The sequence below is a fragment of the Mauremys reevesii genome, linkage group 8 (assembly GCF_016161935.1).
Source record: "Mauremys reevesii isolate NIE-2019 linkage group 8, ASM1616193v1, whole genome shotgun sequence".
Classification (NCBI taxonomy): Eukaryota; Metazoa; Chordata; order Testudines; family Geoemydidae; genus Mauremys; species Mauremys reevesii.
The window spans coordinates 6,974,095-6,990,357 of NC_052630.1; the positions used below are offsets into that span (position 1 = coordinate 6,974,095).

Below are 16,263 nucleotides of genomic sequence, written 5' to 3' on the forward strand. Positions count from 1 at the left end.
TAAACAAACCCAATTTTTTCAGTCTTCCCTCATAGGCCATGTTTTCTAGACCTTTAATCATATTTGTTGCTCTTCTCTGCGCTTTCTCCAATTTGTCCACATCTTTCCTGAAATGTGGCACCCAGAACTGGACACAACACTCCAGCTGAGGCCTAATCAGCGCAGAGTAGAGCGGAAGAATCGCTTCTCGTGTCTTTCTTACTCCTGCTAATACATCCCAGAATGAGGTTTGCTTTTTTTCAACAGCATTACACTGTTGACTCATATTTAGCTTGTGATCCACTATGGCCCCCAGATCCATTTCCGCAGTACTCCTACGTAGGCAGCCATTTCCCATTTTGTATGTGTGCAACTGATTGGTCCTTCCTAAGTGGAGTACTTGGCATTTGTCCTTATTGAATTTCATCCTATTTACTTCAAACCATTTCTCCAGTTTGTCCAGATCATTTTGAATTTTAATCCTATCCTCCAAAGCACTTGCAAGCCCGCCCAGCTTGGTATCGTCCACAAACTTTATAAGTGTTCTCCCTATGCCATTTTCTAAATCACTGATTTAAGATATTGAACTTGCCCAGACCCAGAACCAACACTCATTATGCCCTTCCAGCATGACTGTGACCCACTGATAACTACTCTCTGGGAATGATTTTCCAACCAGTTATGCACCCACTTTATAGTAGCTCCATCTGGGCTGCATTTCCCTCCTTTGTTTATGAGACGGTCATGTAAGTGCACTGGTCCCCCAAGTCAGGGAGAAGAGGGGGAGATTTCCCTTTGCCCCCCTTTACCCCTCTTACTTTAACCCCAGCTTTACCTCTCATGGAACCACATGAACGTGCTTTCTAGGGTCCTATGCAGGAACTTAGAAAACAGCACTAGTAACCGCCCCCGAATACAGCCCCTTTTGTTCAAGGACCCCAGAGCACGGGACCACCCCTCACCCTATCCCTGTGCGGCTATTCGCTCTGAACCATCCTTCAGATTGAGAGGCTGGGGCTCGGAGAGTCAAAGCTGCATCACCATGAGTCACTTGCAGAGCTGGGGATGGGATCCGGATCTTCCAACTCTCAGGCCCCTGCTCTAACCACTAGACCGCACAGAAAGAGGAAGCGCTTTTCTGCAGGCTCCCATGTGAGTGCTTTCAAGGAAGGAGATTCAGGTCTTTCAGATCGGAAGGGGCTCCAGGTTCCAGCGAGCATCCTCCAGGATGTTCTCTTTGTTTTAAATTCCAATAGGTGAGGCAGTGCTGGGGGAAGATGAATAATCCCTACCCCATCACATCAGCAGTTCTCAAAGAGCTTTACGAAGGAGGTCAGTGTTATTACCTCACTTTACAGATGGGGAAACTGAGGCACAGAGAGGAGAAGGGACTTGCCCAGGGTCACTCAGCAGGTGAGTGGCAGAGCTGGGGCTAGAACCTAGGTCCTGAGTGCTAGTGCAGGGGTTGAGCCACCAGACCACACTGGAATCGTGTCAGGGCTCCTCTGTTCCACTCTCTTCCTCCTTGCTGAATCACTGCCAGCCAGGCAAAGCTGGGAGTGGAGAGCTCAGCAGGGGTAGGTGAGCTGCCCTTGTTGCTTGGAAGACAGAAACAGCCAGTGTAACACAGGAGCCTTGGCCACCCCCCTCAGTTCATGGGCAGGGGGCAAGGCCCCGCCCTTTCCCCCTCCACAGCAGGGCTGGGGCTTTCCAATCCAGCTTTGCTGCCGCTGCTGTTCCGGATAAAATAGGAAATGAAACCAGGCCTCTTCGCAATCCTTCCTGGGGATTATTTCTGATACCAGTTGCGCAAGGAAATCCACATCCAGCACAGGGCACCATGCAGCTGAAGCTGCACGCAAGCTGGTAGAGCCAGGCGAGTTTCAGTGCAGCACAGGCAGGGCCGGATTGTGCCAAAGACAGGAAACACAGAGAGAAGAGGACTAGGATCTCTATCTTGGTCCTCTCTTCCTGGCTTCTTAGCAATCTCCGGTCAGGTCCTGTTCTGTCAGATCTATTCATAGTAGGGTGACCAGACAGCAAGTGTGAAAAATCGGGACAGGGGATGGGGGGGTAACAGGAGCCTATATAAGAAAAAGATCCAAAAATTGGGACTGCCCCTATAAAATCGGGACATCTGGTCACCCTAATTCATAGTGATGCACATTTGCCAGGTTTCAAACATCCAGCTTAGACTGGGATGGGTGGAAAGTCACCCTGTGACTGCATTTCAATGGCCTGGGGTCAGCTGAGTCAGTAGACTCCGTCGAAGGCTGGGTGTCCATGTCACAGAAGCCTCTATTGCAGCAATCAGGCTTGTTGGCTGAGATGAGAGTGGATGTAGAAACTGAGCTGGTGCCTGACCTGAGAAGGCAGCTTCTCCTGGTCAGAGCTGAGGCGCACTGGAGAGCGAACGTGAGGGAAGCTCGTGTTGCAGCTGCGCTGGGGGACGCTGGGGCCTTCTATCCCCGGGCTGCCATTTTGGCACCTTTCAGCCGCTGCAGGTCTGTCTCAGAAAGCCAATAGCCATTTGGCCAGGCTGGTGTAGTGGCCCAGCAGGAGAACTCAGCCCTGGAAGGGAGGTGGCTTTGCAGGGCCAGAGCCTCTCCATGATGGTGTGAGTGGGGGAGAGACCTCAGCAGGGGGACAGCAAGAGTCGGTACTGAGTGGAACTGTGAAGGGGACTGCAGTTCTCCTTCCTATCTGACAAGGGTCAGTGTAACACCCTGCTCTGGGAAATGAGTCAAGGCCCTAAGGGAAACAGCTGATGCAAAGTGCTCAAGAGTTGCTCCAAGGGGCTCTCCTCAGGCTTTGTAAACTGGGCTCCCTGAAGAGTCAAGGGGAAGGTGTCCAACTTCCCTGCTTATTGGTGCAGAAGTGAGCTGTCCCCAGGGGCTTGGCTGACTCGTGGGCCTAACCCATTCCTGCTCACTCTCGTCCTCACAGACCTTCCTGCCTTTGAAATGGATGGCACCTGAGAGCATCTTCAACAACCTCTACACAACCCTGAGTGATGTGTGGTCTTTTGGGATCCTCCTCTGGGAGATATTCACTCTGGGTAAGTGCCCTGAGAATCACCCTCCTTCAATAGAACACAACCTACCTTCCAGGACCACACGGGTCCCGCAGGCCTTGTCCCTGAATCTCCCTCCAGTCCCACCGTGGGAGAAAGATACCAATCCCTGAGTCCCGTCCCACCCATGCCAGGAGGGGTCCTCTGTGACAGAGCCTTGTCCTATCACACACTGACTCGCACAGGACTGGTGATGAAGGTGGGGTAGGAATGGTGAACAGACGGGAAGGAGGGTGGTGCTGGTGTTATAACAACAACACTGACAGTGTGGTGGAGCCTCCCTGTTAGCTTGGTTTCTAGCTCTTCTTTCTCCTCCTAGGCGGGACTCCATACCCTGAACTACCCATGAATGAGCAGTTCTACAATGCCATCAAATGTGGCTATCGGATGTCTAAACCCGCCCATGCTTCCAACGAGATGTAAGTGTTCACCGTGCACGTTTGAACTAGCCACATCTCCTCAAACTGGCTCCATCACCCCTTCCACCATCTAACTCTCTGGTGTCCTTCTTCCCCCCGCCCCAAATCTCTTCAGCTATGACATCATGCAGAAATGTTGGGAAGAGAAGTTTGAGATAAGACCTTCCTTCTCTCAGCTGGTGGCACTTATGGGGAACCTCCTGGCAGATGGATACAAGAAGGTATGTCCCAGGAATGCTATGTTGGGAATGTGGGGAGACTATTATAGAGGAAGGAGGCTCCAGTGGTTAGTCTACTAGCCTAGGGCTTGGGAGACGGGTTCAAGTCCCTGCTCTGCCAGGCTTTTTGTGTGACCTTGGGCAATGAGTCTCTCTGTACCGCAGTTTCCCATCTATAAAATGGGAAGAATAGCACCGCCCTATTTCACAGGGTATTCTGAGGATAAATACATTAAAGATTATGAGGTGTTCTGATGCTATAGTAATGTGGGACATGTAAGCACCTTAGTTAGATATACCACAGGCATTTCTTCCTTTGTCTAAATTAAATATAACCTATCCTTGAAATATACAGAGTCTGTATGAGAAATGAGCCCCATTTTACAGCCAAACATATTCGATACTTGATGATACGTCTTTCAGATGAGCTGGAGAACTGAGGCTCTGACAAATTCTGATCTATAAGCTCCCCAGGTATTTTGGGGAGGGAAAGGGGTGTTAATCCCATTCTCCAGCATAGGCGTCGACTCCATGGGTGCTCTGGGGCTGGAGCACCCACAGGGAAAAATTAGTGGGTGCTCTGCACCCACTGGCAGCCAAGCTCCCCTCCCCTGAGCATGCCACATCCACGCTCCTCCCCCTACCTCCCAGCACTTCCCATCCTGCCTGGCAGCGTTAGCACGCTCCGAGGGAGGAGCAGGAACATGGCTTGCTCAGGGGAGGATGCGGCGAAGAGGCAGGGTGGGGATTTGGGGAAGGAGTTGGAATGGGGGCAGCATTGGGGCGGAGATTTTGGGGAAGGGGTTGGAATGGGGGCAGGGCCCCATGGAAGGGGTGGAGTGGGGGCGGGGGGAGGGGGTCGAGCACCCAGGGGAAAGAGGGGAAGTCGGCACCTATGTTTTCCAGGGCATATGCCAACTCAAGCAATTACATTCTGGCGATGTAAATCCCTCTTGCAGTTCAAACTGGACACAGCACTCTTCTTCACTTCCTGCCCTCAATGCTGTGTAGCGTTGCTGTGTGCAGTTAAACATTCGCCATTTCTCAGAGGTGGCTGGACTTTGGTGGCAAGGTGCTCCCTGTGTCTAGTTTGTATGAGATTTGGTAAAGCGCTTCGGGCTCTTTCGGGGTCAGTGGTGGTAATGAAATGTTACCAGTTTAATTCATAAGGCTTGAAATACATTTGCTGGTCAATTTAGAGAAAAAAATGAAAAGCGACACCGTTTCCAGCAATTTGCTATAAAGATCAATTTGCCGTAGGAAAAAAATCAGCAGCCTTTTGTAAAGTGACGTTTCCCAGCATGGCTGGGCATATTGGTAACACCCAGAGCGGCCTGGATACATAAAAGGAGAGGGACACGTCTCAGGTGTGAGCATTGTCTCATTGTTAACGCCCAGGATTGGGGCTCAGGAGATCTGAGTTCTGTTCCTGGCTCTTCCCCCGTGTTCTCGGGTCACTACATTCCACGTGCTTCCCCAATTGTCCAGCCATCCGCGGGTGTGCCTCGGATTTTGGACACACAAGGCCTGGTTCTCCTCTCACTCGCACAGACATAGAGCACAATGGAGAACGGCAGTATCACCCCGATAGCTCAGGTGGCTCACCCAGAAATGGACGCTTGGAAATCAGCCTCCTCTCTCCCAGGGCTGCCCTGAGGGCTTCATTAACTCGTGTCTGGGAAGCACCGGGCGATCCTGCAATGGAGGGCGCTGTAGCTGTGCACGGTGTGGTGCTTCCAGGGGGAACAGGGCCCAGAGTCTGTAGTTTCTCTTTATATGCCTGAGGATGCCGGCTTGACCCCGGTTAGCGCAACCCCCTCTCACCCACCTCATTTCTTTTGTAACCTGCCCCGCGGGAGCAGAGGTACCAACAGGTCGAGGAAGAGTTCCTGAGGAGTGACCACCCTGCTGTTCTGCGCACAAGGCCCAGAATCTCCGGGGTCAGCGGCGCCGGGCTCACCCACAGCTCCGGCACCGGAAGTGTCCTCTATACAGCCGTGCAGCAGGACGGGGGGGACAACGATTACATCATCCCCCTTCCTGACCCCAAGCCCGACGGAATCGACGACGCCCCTCAGGAGGCTTCAGTCAGCCGGGCCAGGTAGCAAACACAGGCCTCTCAATGCTTCCCCCAAATCTGATCTCTGTCACCACTGACTGTCCTGAGACCTAAACAACAAATGCTTCACACAACAAAAGTGGAAGCAGGAGGGTGTGGTCAGGTAGAAAGGGGTCAGGGCGGGGGGAAGCGTAACGGGTAAAGCAGCCCCAGGATCAGCTCCCTTCACTCTCAGGATCCTTAAATCTACCCACAGCCTGGCCTTTCCCTTCACAGCTGCCCAGTTCTATCTGCACTGCCAGCTGGCATTCAAGGTCCTCACGCCATGCTGGGCTGGGGGCCCGGGGAGAGGCTGGACGGCACGTTGTTATGTATACGCAGCGGCTAGCGCTCCAGGTGTGCACAGCCCGTGGGGCGTTGATGGCTGCACTGTGTGCGCGTGATGGGGGTGAATTTAAGTTCCATTTTGTCAGTCGTTCTGTGGGAGTTGGAGCCTGTCTAAGATGGAGGATGGCACTGGGTCACTGTGGGGCGTAGGTAGTAACTCCTCGTGCCACAAGAGAGCCAGCCGTGTCTCCCCTAGCAAGTGGGCCCTTGCTTGGGACATCAGCGATTACAGACAGCACATTTATTGCTCTCCTTTCTCTGCTCCCCCTTTAGTTCTACTCTGAACGAAGTGAACACAGCGTCCACAATATCCTGTGACAGCCCCCTGGACCCACAGCAGGAAGGGGAACAGGAGGAACCTGAACCACAGTCGAGCTGCCAGGAGCCAAGCCCAGGGCACCACAACATGGAGGAGAGTTTTCTGTAGAAGGGGCAGGGCTGATGCTACCCCACACCCTACCAGTGAGACCATCTGGGGAGCAACCAGACTTGGTGGAGAACCTGGGTGGGTGCGTCTTTATCCCACCCTCCATCCCACCTCCCAGCACAACGTGGACCATAGAGGCACCTTTCCCCTCCCCCAGCCTCACTGCCACACTCCACCCCGTTGATCAAGCTACTGAGACGAGGCGGGTTCTCCTCACAGACAAACCTCTTCTCCTCACAGTGAAGTCTGCAGTGCTCCCAGACCAAGGGGCAGGGCTCCAGTGGGTCTCCAGAGGAGATGCTGCCCTTCACTCCATTTGTTTGATATCCCAGCCTCTTTCCCGCACCCCGGTGCCACAGGTGGCTCTGAATTCCAGTGTCCATCTGGGCCGAAGCTGCCTCTTTGATGTTCTGCGTATCTGCCACACTGTGGTACAACTGCCGTACGTGGCTGGGCTGGACAGACAGATTCCTTGCAGCTCCCTGGTGGGGTGTCGGGAAGCCGATAGGCCAGGCCACAGTCAGTAGAGAACAGGATCATACTGACTGGGTTCTCTCTCAAGCACAACAGAGCTATTATAGCCGCTGAGGAGAAACGAGCCATGGAGAATCCAGTCACCAGGAGAAACCAGTCACGTTCTTCCCCTCTTGTCCTCTCCAGCCTTTCTGAGAGGAATGTGGCACCACACGCACTGTGGTACAGGTATTAGCACCCTTTTCCTCCACCCCCAAGGAGGTGTCATAGGCTGACCCTCTTTCTGGGTTCCTAAGGGCCTGCCAGGAATCAGGGATGCTCTGATAATGACTCTGCTGTGGCAGCAGCAGCACATTCCAGCGTTATGTTCCTCTGTGTGGACTCTAAGCCTGGATAGTCTCCATATTGCTCATTTAAAGGGAACAAATAAGATCTCTTAATTCACTAGCCAGGGCCAGTATAGGAACAAAAATGGCTATTCATTAATCCCCTAGTGCCACGGAACCTCTCACCTGCTGGGAAAGTCTCTCAGCCCAGCTGGCTCCTGAAACTTTGTTTTATCTTTGGGAAGCAGTGGTATGAAGTTGTTCATACGAGTTCCCCTTTCCATGCCGTCTGGGTCCCTCACGTGAATTGCAGCCTCTTGCCCTAGGTGAGTAACCAGGCTGCATAAGCACAAGCCGAGGCGGTCCAGGGACATCGAGAGAGAGAGAGAGGTTGTGAAGTCATCTAAGAGCTGTATAGGGTTTATGGTCCTGCCACTTAGACTTTTTGACTGTACAAATACATGGGGGGGAAGCCAACTTTTAAACAACAAGCAGCATTTGTGTTTACCAGGAGTAGCCGTTCTCATGCTGACAGGATCCATGGAGCCTTGCAGGATGGTACATTTTGGGACCCAAGCAGCGGAGGAAGGATCAGGTTATCGGATGGGAAGTGGGCCTAAGACAGGGACTTCCACTTAGAAAGTGGAATGCAAAATGGAAATACTGGAGACCCCTCGTCTTGCATCAAACCCCTCCTCTACCCCATTGGCAGGGCTGTGACCCATAGCACTCTGAGCTTCCACTCATTATTCAAAGAGTTAAACCAGGTGGAAAACAAGGAAACCGTGAAAATCCCCCAAAACAGGAAGGTTATGACAATGTCTTCAGCTTGGAAACCAGCATTTTCTGCCTTTTGAATAGCATCAAATTGCTTAGCACGCTTTTCCTCCGCACACGCAGCTCCTTCTAGCTCATCCACTTCCGTGTCCCTCTCACACACACGGTGGCTGTGCTCTTATTAACAGAGATGGTTGGAAATGATCAAATTTTCAATGACATTCTTTGTGGAGGTTTGTCGGCCAGTTTATAGAGCCATCTAAAACTGTCCACCGAAAAGCATTGACAATTTTGGTGTGTTTTCCAATCAGCTCTCATTAACGGTGACATATTTGTAAAGTTAAATCAAGAGGAACAGGTACCTGTGGCAGGGGGGTTATGTTTTTAATAAAATGTGAAAGCTAAATGTAGCACTGGTAGTGGTAGCCAGCCAAGTGCTACTGCAATACTGCAAACCATGGCCAGGGGCATTTCTCTATTTCCTGCACGTATGGTCAGATTTCTCATATCCCATCCTCCTCAGGAATCATTCTGTGAATGGCAACTCTTCCTACACATGCATCCTCTTGATCGTAGTGCAAGATCCGTGTTCAGTGGACATGACTCAAGAAATGCCCCAAACCACAGGGAAGCAACAAAACATAGATCCTCGGGGTTAGCCCACCTTTCCTCGGTTTCTTAGGTGCTCTGTAGGGCACAAGCCACCACAACTTCAGCCAGGTGAAGGGATACGCCTCTTATCAACCCCCCTGGAAGGGATACTGCTCTTATCAAATAGTGTCGTGCTTTTGTCCCAGATTTCTAAAACCTCTCAATCTGGGTGGATTTAATAGATCCCCTCTCTGGTCAGAGCCTTTATCTGCCAGGGCAGATTGCTCTTTTTATGGTGTCCCATGCTACTACTTGAAATAGAACCTGTCATTTAAAGAACCCATTAGCTCCTGCCCGCACACCAGCCCTAAGCAAAATGTAGCTGTACAAATCTGACCTTGTGAATCTGGGGCTAGGAGTAGTCTGGCAAAGGTGTGCTGGGTGCTGAACACTGTCTGGCTACTTCCAGCCCCCTGTGGGCTTGACATGAACAGTGTGATTTGCCTTCCGCTCTGCTGGGCTGGTTTCACATCCTGCTGCGAGCGTGCAGTGACTTGCTGCCTTGTGTCCGAGTGAGACACCCACTCGGATAAGGGCAGACAGCGCAGACCAGGTGAGCCTCCCCGAAGCTGAGTCCAGCTGGGTAGCCTCAGTAACACCAAGAAGAGAAAACCCTTTTCAAAGAAAGGAGTCTGCTTGTTTTAATTCCCCGCCAGCCAATGGATACAATGGTGGCAGCTCCATGGGCAAAGTACACCTACCCCCTTACAGTTGCCAGAAGAAATTCTGTGGCCAAAACCTGCCAGGGGTTAAGGTTCACACCCTCTCTCTCTCTCTCTTTGCTTCTGAACTCCCCACCCGGATCCATCAGACTTCTGGGGGCAACAAATGTTTTAACCCATCTGTTGCCATCAATTTTGTAGCCATAATTTGTCCTGAAGGGAACCGATTCCTCTAGGGTTTTTATTTTATATTGTTACTATTTGTTTGTTTTTAGCGTTGGGGGATGGGTCCAGACTGAACCCCTTTTCCAAGGACCCCAAATGATGGAGTCTCCAAAACCCCAAAAGGGAACTCAGTGCTGCAGTTTGGGCCCATCGCCAGTATATTTTTTTAACTCCTATTTTAATCTGCAGTCATTACAAAGTTATCCGCTCCAATATATGCACTTTCCTCCTGCCAGTCACAATTTCTGTACGTCCAGGGGTCTTGCTACACTACGGTGTCTCTCTCCATATTTAAGATGCTTCTCAGACTGACATGTTTGACTATTTAACTTTTGTCATTTTCAGTTGGGTGGGTTTTATGTAAGGAGAGCCGTGTTTAGTGTTTTGCGTCGCATTATAAAGTCTGGAGCACAGTGGACTTTCCTTGGAACTGAGCTGTCTCTATTCACCCCTGCGGGGACCAGCAGCTCCTTGGTGGAGTCGGAGCAGTGAGGTGGGAGCTAGACATGCAGTGGCACGGAGCAATCAGTAGGAAGTTGAAAGACCCACCTAATTTAGGATCGTCAGCTCTCGGAGGTACAGCACCAACAGGCAGGAAGTATCCAGGGTACTTGATAAGTGTCGGATGGAGATCCTGAGGAACACCATGTTATGTCAGTACACAATCCTGGACTAAGCAGGGGAGGGATATCTCATAGCTGTATCCTTTTGGGAGAGATTTGCCACATCCCAAGCACCGGGCAGGGAGGGGATCCCTTCCTTGTTCCACTGCACAGAGGTTAGAAAAAGAACTAGACTAGCATGTCATTAGTCCATCTCCTCCTCCTCCCAGCCATGCAGGGTTGTTCCCTATAGGATTCCTGCTCCAGCTGACTTTAAACTTGACCCTTGCCCTTGCCTCATAGCAAGCCAGGTGGCAGTCCCAGAACAGGTGGGGAGCGAAGAGTGACTGGCCAGCTGCCCCCACTCTTCCCCCATAAATGGAGGGGGAATTTAAAGAGACAGAGCCTTCATTCTGACCCTTCATCTTCCCCCACATCAATTGATGCCAATCCCAGCTTTGCCAGTTTTTGCAAAGGGGTTAAAATATTGGCATAGGCTCACACAGCTGCCACACACGCATGCAGGGTACCAGGGAAATGCTCTCCTTTCCCCACTTAAGACAATGCGAAGAGAGTGGCTGGCTCCTGACCCTGCCCTACAGCGCTGGCGACCCTAAATACGACCCTAAAATGGTTTATCTGCAGTGTTTCTATTCAGACAGCAGAAGGGCAACTGATCTGCAGCTTTTACATCACATTGCTGCAGGTGGCAACTCTGCTCCATGACCCATGGGACCAAGCTGCTGCAGCCCCTGGATTTCCAGGCCTGTATGGACACTTGCTTAGGTCAAGCCTATCAGAAACCTGGGCTGATTCAGACAGGTCACTGACACAAGCCTAACACAGCATGTCTCAGTGACGTGGCAGCAGCTGCGAATGTAACACATTGGGAGGGGGGAGAACCATTAATGAAATTTTGCCCAGTGAAATCAAACTGCAGTGAAATGAGCCACCCATCCCCGTAGCATGTCTCCTGGGCTCCTCCCCTCACTTTCAAGCCTTGTTATAGGCTCAGCAGCTTCCTTCCTACTTGCAGCCGTTTCAGACCTAGCACATCTCTAGTGGCTCTAACCTTTGTTTCAACCTTCTGCATTTCTGAAGGTATTCCATGGGTAAGAGAGAAAGTGACGCGCCAGGTCAGAACCGACGCAGGACGTCTGACACAGGCTGTCTCTTCCGTCACGCGCTGGGCTTCGAGTGGCGGTGCTGGAACGGAAGGGAGCACCCTGCAGGGAAGGGACGGGGGATTAGGAAGCAGGTCATCTTGAGCCGTGATTGCTTGATGCAGAGTTAAATGAAAGAGAATCACATCTTTTGCTTGGAGCCACTCAGCAGTGCCATTTTTAAAGGTGAAGTTACACTGCTGCTGGTACTCTGTGCTCATGCAACCTGGCAGTCATGATCACCTCCACGCCTTATAGACAGGGAATGGTGGGGAGGGGCCTGCCCGCCAAGCAGATTATCAGCCTCAACCCATTTGTTTCTCTCTCTGGTACTTTTCTGGGCCCCATTACGGGGGTATCTGTGCGTCCCACAGTCTTTAGTGTATTTGTCCTCACAGCACCCCTGTGGGCCAGGGGCAGGCCTCGTATAGGCACTGTACCGAAGGGAACTGATGCCCAGAGAGGCTAAGTGATTCGTCCAAGGTCACACAAGTGTTAGAGCAGGGAAATGCACCCAGGACTCCCAAGTCAGCACCCTCCCCACTGGACCAGTTAAATGGAATTCCCAGCTTCCCTTGGAGGAGCAAACCCTGCACTCAGACACGCCAGTGTAAATCTGGAGTGCCCGAGCGCAGGCCTGCAGGAGTTCTAGGTTTGCTCCTGGGTTACTGTGAGAAGAGCTTGGCCAGACGTGATTCGTTCCCTCTAGACTTGGGGGGTGAATGAAATTGAGGAGCCAAGCAGTGGGAGGGCACATGACACAGGGGACTGGTCTGTCTCCCCGCCCTCCCACCCCGTTTGCTGTTTCCCTCTTTATAGACTGCACTACCAATTCCAACGCATTAGTGAGTTTGCCCATTGATTTCTCTCCTCTCAGCCCCTCTCTCACCCCCGCACGGTACAATATGGATAATCTGTTGGGATTGCACCTTTTTATAGCACATTATTAGGCCTGTGTGGAATCTCTGAACAGAACAGTGCCTGTAGTTGCATTTTTCCTATTAACCTCTCCTAAGCCATCATGAGGGCAAGACACGCAACTGCGTTCAAACTAAGGTACCAAAGAGTTAACGTTATCCTAGGTTTACAAATATATTTGTAGAGTTCTTATTAAGCCACATTTATACCGGTGAGATATTATTTTTTATGCTGTAAACTTTATATACATGTTTTTAAGGAAAGATTTTAAAATTAAAGGTGTTTCTTCTTTTTCAACCGTTTTCTTGTTGGTTCCTGATTCGTTTGCCTTTTGGGGAGGTTTTGGCTGTTTTTCTTTCCATAATCTCCTGTCTGGTTGCGTTTGTGTTTTGGTGGGAATGAAGATTAACTGGGGGGAGGCTAAGGGAGAGGAATGTTAATATGCTCTGTCGAGCTCCCCAGGCTTAGGCAAAGCTAAGCCATCGTAGCGGGGCGAGATGGCCTATATAGCCAGCTATTGTGGAGGCGGATCGCCCTGCTCGAGCCCTTCGATTATTGAGCGCACAGGGGGTCGGTGCCCTGAGTGGAGGCAGGTGAGTGGATGGATGCCATGCAGTAGCGTTTCGGGGAGATGTGCAAAGAGCTGGGCTCTAGCAATTCCCAGGGAGGACCCATGAGCCCCTCTTGAAGACTCCACCCGCTCCTTCTCCCCACCTGCAAAAAGCCTGTGTCACAGAGAGCTTCCCCAGCACAGTACAGCTATGCCAGAGAGGTGGGGTGAGCCACTCTCCCCACCCCATCCACGGCTGGGCACATCTCTACAGCACGCCGAGTCCTGGTCGGCCTGTGAGCAAGGCACCCAGCATGGGCCTAGGGATGAGCCAACAGCTGGGGAACAAATGCACCCAAACCTGCTGCGTCGCTGGCTGTGGCGCCAAACCAAAACACTGGGCGTTCAGGCCCAGCCATCATCAGACTGGGCCTGGAGCCGTGCTGGTCTCTCAGGCCCCGGAGGACAGTCACAGCTTCTCTCTCCGAGTCAGAATAGGAACACAGGGATTGGCAAGGTCTATGTAGCCCAGGTGCTTTGGGGGTAAGAACCCAACAGTAGCAGATGTGGGGTAACCTGTCCTTGCCCTTAATGGCTCATCCTAATCCCAAGCACCTGGAGCTTGGCTTAAACCCTGACGCATGAGGTGTAATAGCTCAGAGAGGCCAGGCACAGCGCACACTCTGGGAGTGCAGGGCTGAGAGTGGGGAGGGCGATAGCTGGGGCAGAGTGCCTAGCCTCGGAGCCTGAGTGAGAAGTCACACTTGGTTTGGTTGGGTAGATCTCTCTCCCACCCCGCTGGTTCTCCTCCCACCGGGGTTCACCCACCCTCCTCTCCTTCCCCACTGTAATGTGCAGAAATTAGGTAGTGTCCCTTTAAGTAGTTTGGGAGCCCTCCAGAAGAAGCAGGGTGGAGAAGGTCTCCCAAACTATTTAAAGGGACATTACCCATTTCCTACATACTCCTCACTCCAGGCTCCTTGCCTACCACCCCGGCTTTCCCTCTCTGCCTCTGGAGGGCTTCTACGGTCCCCTAGAACCACAGAGAACAGTAGAACCCAGGCAGGCTACTTCCCAGGATAATGAACCTTGCTTGTTTAGCCTGACTGGTGTAGCCAAGGTCTCAGGCATAGACTACAGCAGGAGACAGTGAAGTCGCCTGCCCTTGGCCGCTGGGATGGCCGGTCCTGTGCTCCTGTCTCTGACGTGCAGTGTCAGTGCAGTGTTGGTTGCTGAACATGAAGCTGCTGGGTTTCTGAGAAGCTCGGGATGGTTCTCCCAAGGAAAAGACAGACGGGTTTGTTCTGATTCATGTGGCAAGGCTGAGTTGTCACAGGCAGGCTGGCACCTTTTGTCCCTAAACTGAGTCAGCAGGAGCTGACTCAGCAAGGGGAAAAAAATCCCCTTGTCAATGAAGACTGCAGCAAGGTCCTGAATGCCCTGGGGAGAGGACAGCTGGAAAACAGGGTGGGGGAATGTAGCTAGCTGTTACTGTGGGATTCAGTTCCCGTTCCCATTCCCCTCCCCGTCCATTCACTCCCTGTCCCCTCGTTGGATTTCAGACCTTTTGTATGAACACAAGCACTAAAGAGAAGCTGCGAGTGTTATAGTGAACACCCTAATGCCCAGGGAAGAAGCGCCAGTCATCACGGGAGCCAGCTTAGGTGCTTGTTAGCATAATGCTTCACCTGGCCATGAAGTGAGAAGGAATTTCCTCCTTCTGTTTCCCCCTCCATGCTGTGGCAGCAGCAATGAAACATGGTGGGGTAGGACTGGAATTTGGCTCATGCCCCAGTCCAAATATGAACCATGGAGTGTTGTCTTCCTTAGTCTGCAGAGGAACTGAAACAATCACTCTAATGCAGGGGTCAGCAACCTTTCAGAAGTGCTGTGCCGAGTCTTCATTTATTCACTCTCATTTAAGGTTTCATGCGCCAGTCATACATTTGAACGTTTTTAGAAGGTCTCTTTCTATGTCTATAATATATAACTAAACTATTGTTGTATGTAAAGTAAATAAGGTTTTTAAAATGTTTAAGAAGCTTCATTTAAAATTAAATTAAAATGCAGAGCTCCCCCAACCAGTGGCCAGAACCCAGGCAGTGTGAGTGCCACTGAAAATCCGCTCGCGTGCCGCCTTCGGCACCCGTGCCATAGGTTGCCTACCCCTGCTCTAATGGGATGTTGGCTCTGAAGCCTAATGATATGATTCTCAGTATTGTTCATTACTCATTTCTGATTATTTTAGCAGAAGCTTATTCTGGTATCATGGGCATAGTAAGGAACTCCCCCCCATCCCCGGCCGCCCCTTTCTCCCATCATTTCCTGTCTACATTCTGTGCAAAAGGCCTGTTACTATTTACTCAGGATAAGGCAGATGCAAACTGTTTGCAAGTTCCTACGGGTTAGTTGGTCATTAATTAGACACCTGAGGTTCCTAGTTTGCCAATTAATTATCCTGCAGACCAGCAGTTTTTAATAGGTCTGCACTGTATACATGAGACTTCTTGTCAGTGATATAAAAATGGTGCTAATATAGTCTGGCTGTGTGATAACACTGTTATGCTCTTCACATAGGATGTGCTTGGGCCTGGTGCCATCCCATCAGCCAGCAGATCGAGGGACATGATCATTCTCCTCTATTCGGCATTGGTGAGGCCTCATCTGGAGTACTGTGTCCAGTTTTGGGCCCCACACTACAAGAAGGATGTGAAAAATTGGAAAGAGTCCAGCGTAGGGCAACAAAAATTATTAGGGGGCTGGAGCACATGACTTATGAGGAGCGGCTGAGGGAACCGGGATTATTTAGTCTGCAGAAGAGAAGAATGAGGGGGGATTTGATAGCTGCTTTCAACTACCTGAAAGGGGGTTCCAAAGAGGATGGATCTGGACTGTTCTCAGTGGTAGCAGATGACAGAACAAGGAGTAATGGTCTCAAGTTGCAGTGGGGGAGGTTTAGGTTGGATATTAGGAAAAAAAATTTCACTAGGAGGGTGGTGAAGCACTGGAATGGGTTACCTAGGGAGGTGGTGGAATCTCCGTCCTTAGAGGTTTTTAAGGTCAGGCTTGACAAAACCCTGGCTGGGATGATTTAGTTGGGGATTGGTCCTGCTTTGAGCAGGGGGTTGGACTAGATGACTTCCTGTGGTCCCTTCCAACCCTGATATTCTATGATGCTATGATTCATGGCCATAGCCAAAGCAGGAAGGGAAACAGTGACCCACTGACAGAAGGATTGCCCATGGGCTAGCAGAGGCATTGTGGGAGTGTCATTGTGATTATCTAGAGATACTTTCTGGAGGATGCATGCAGTGGTACCAGTGAAGTCCGAAGGGGCTCCCTGTATAGCCCAC

General features: G+C 51.2%; 1 protein-coding gene across 6 annotated transcripts in view; it reads left to right on the forward strand.

The window, feature by feature from the left end:
- The window catches only part of PDGFRB (platelet derived growth factor receptor beta), a 59,083-nt gene extending 46,426 nt beyond the window's left edge, over positions 1 to 12,657 (forward strand). For all 6 annotated transcript variants that reach the window (XM_039483788.1, XM_039483792.1, XM_039483791.1 and 3 more), the window contains 5 exons: positions 2,926 to 3,037; positions 3,372 to 3,471; positions 3,587 to 3,692; positions 5,552 to 5,790; positions 6,409 to 12,657. In XM_039483788.1, the coding sequence (XP_039339722.1) occupies positions 2,926 to 3,037; positions 3,372 to 3,471; positions 3,587 to 3,692; positions 5,552 to 5,790; positions 6,409 to 6,562 (711 nt within the window). In that variant the 3' untranslated portion in view covers positions 6,563 to 12,657. The remainder of the gene's footprint in view (positions 1 to 2,925; positions 3,038 to 3,371; positions 3,472 to 3,586; positions 3,693 to 5,551; positions 5,791 to 6,408) is intronic.
- Positions 12,658 to 16,263: the final 3,606 nt, after the last annotated feature.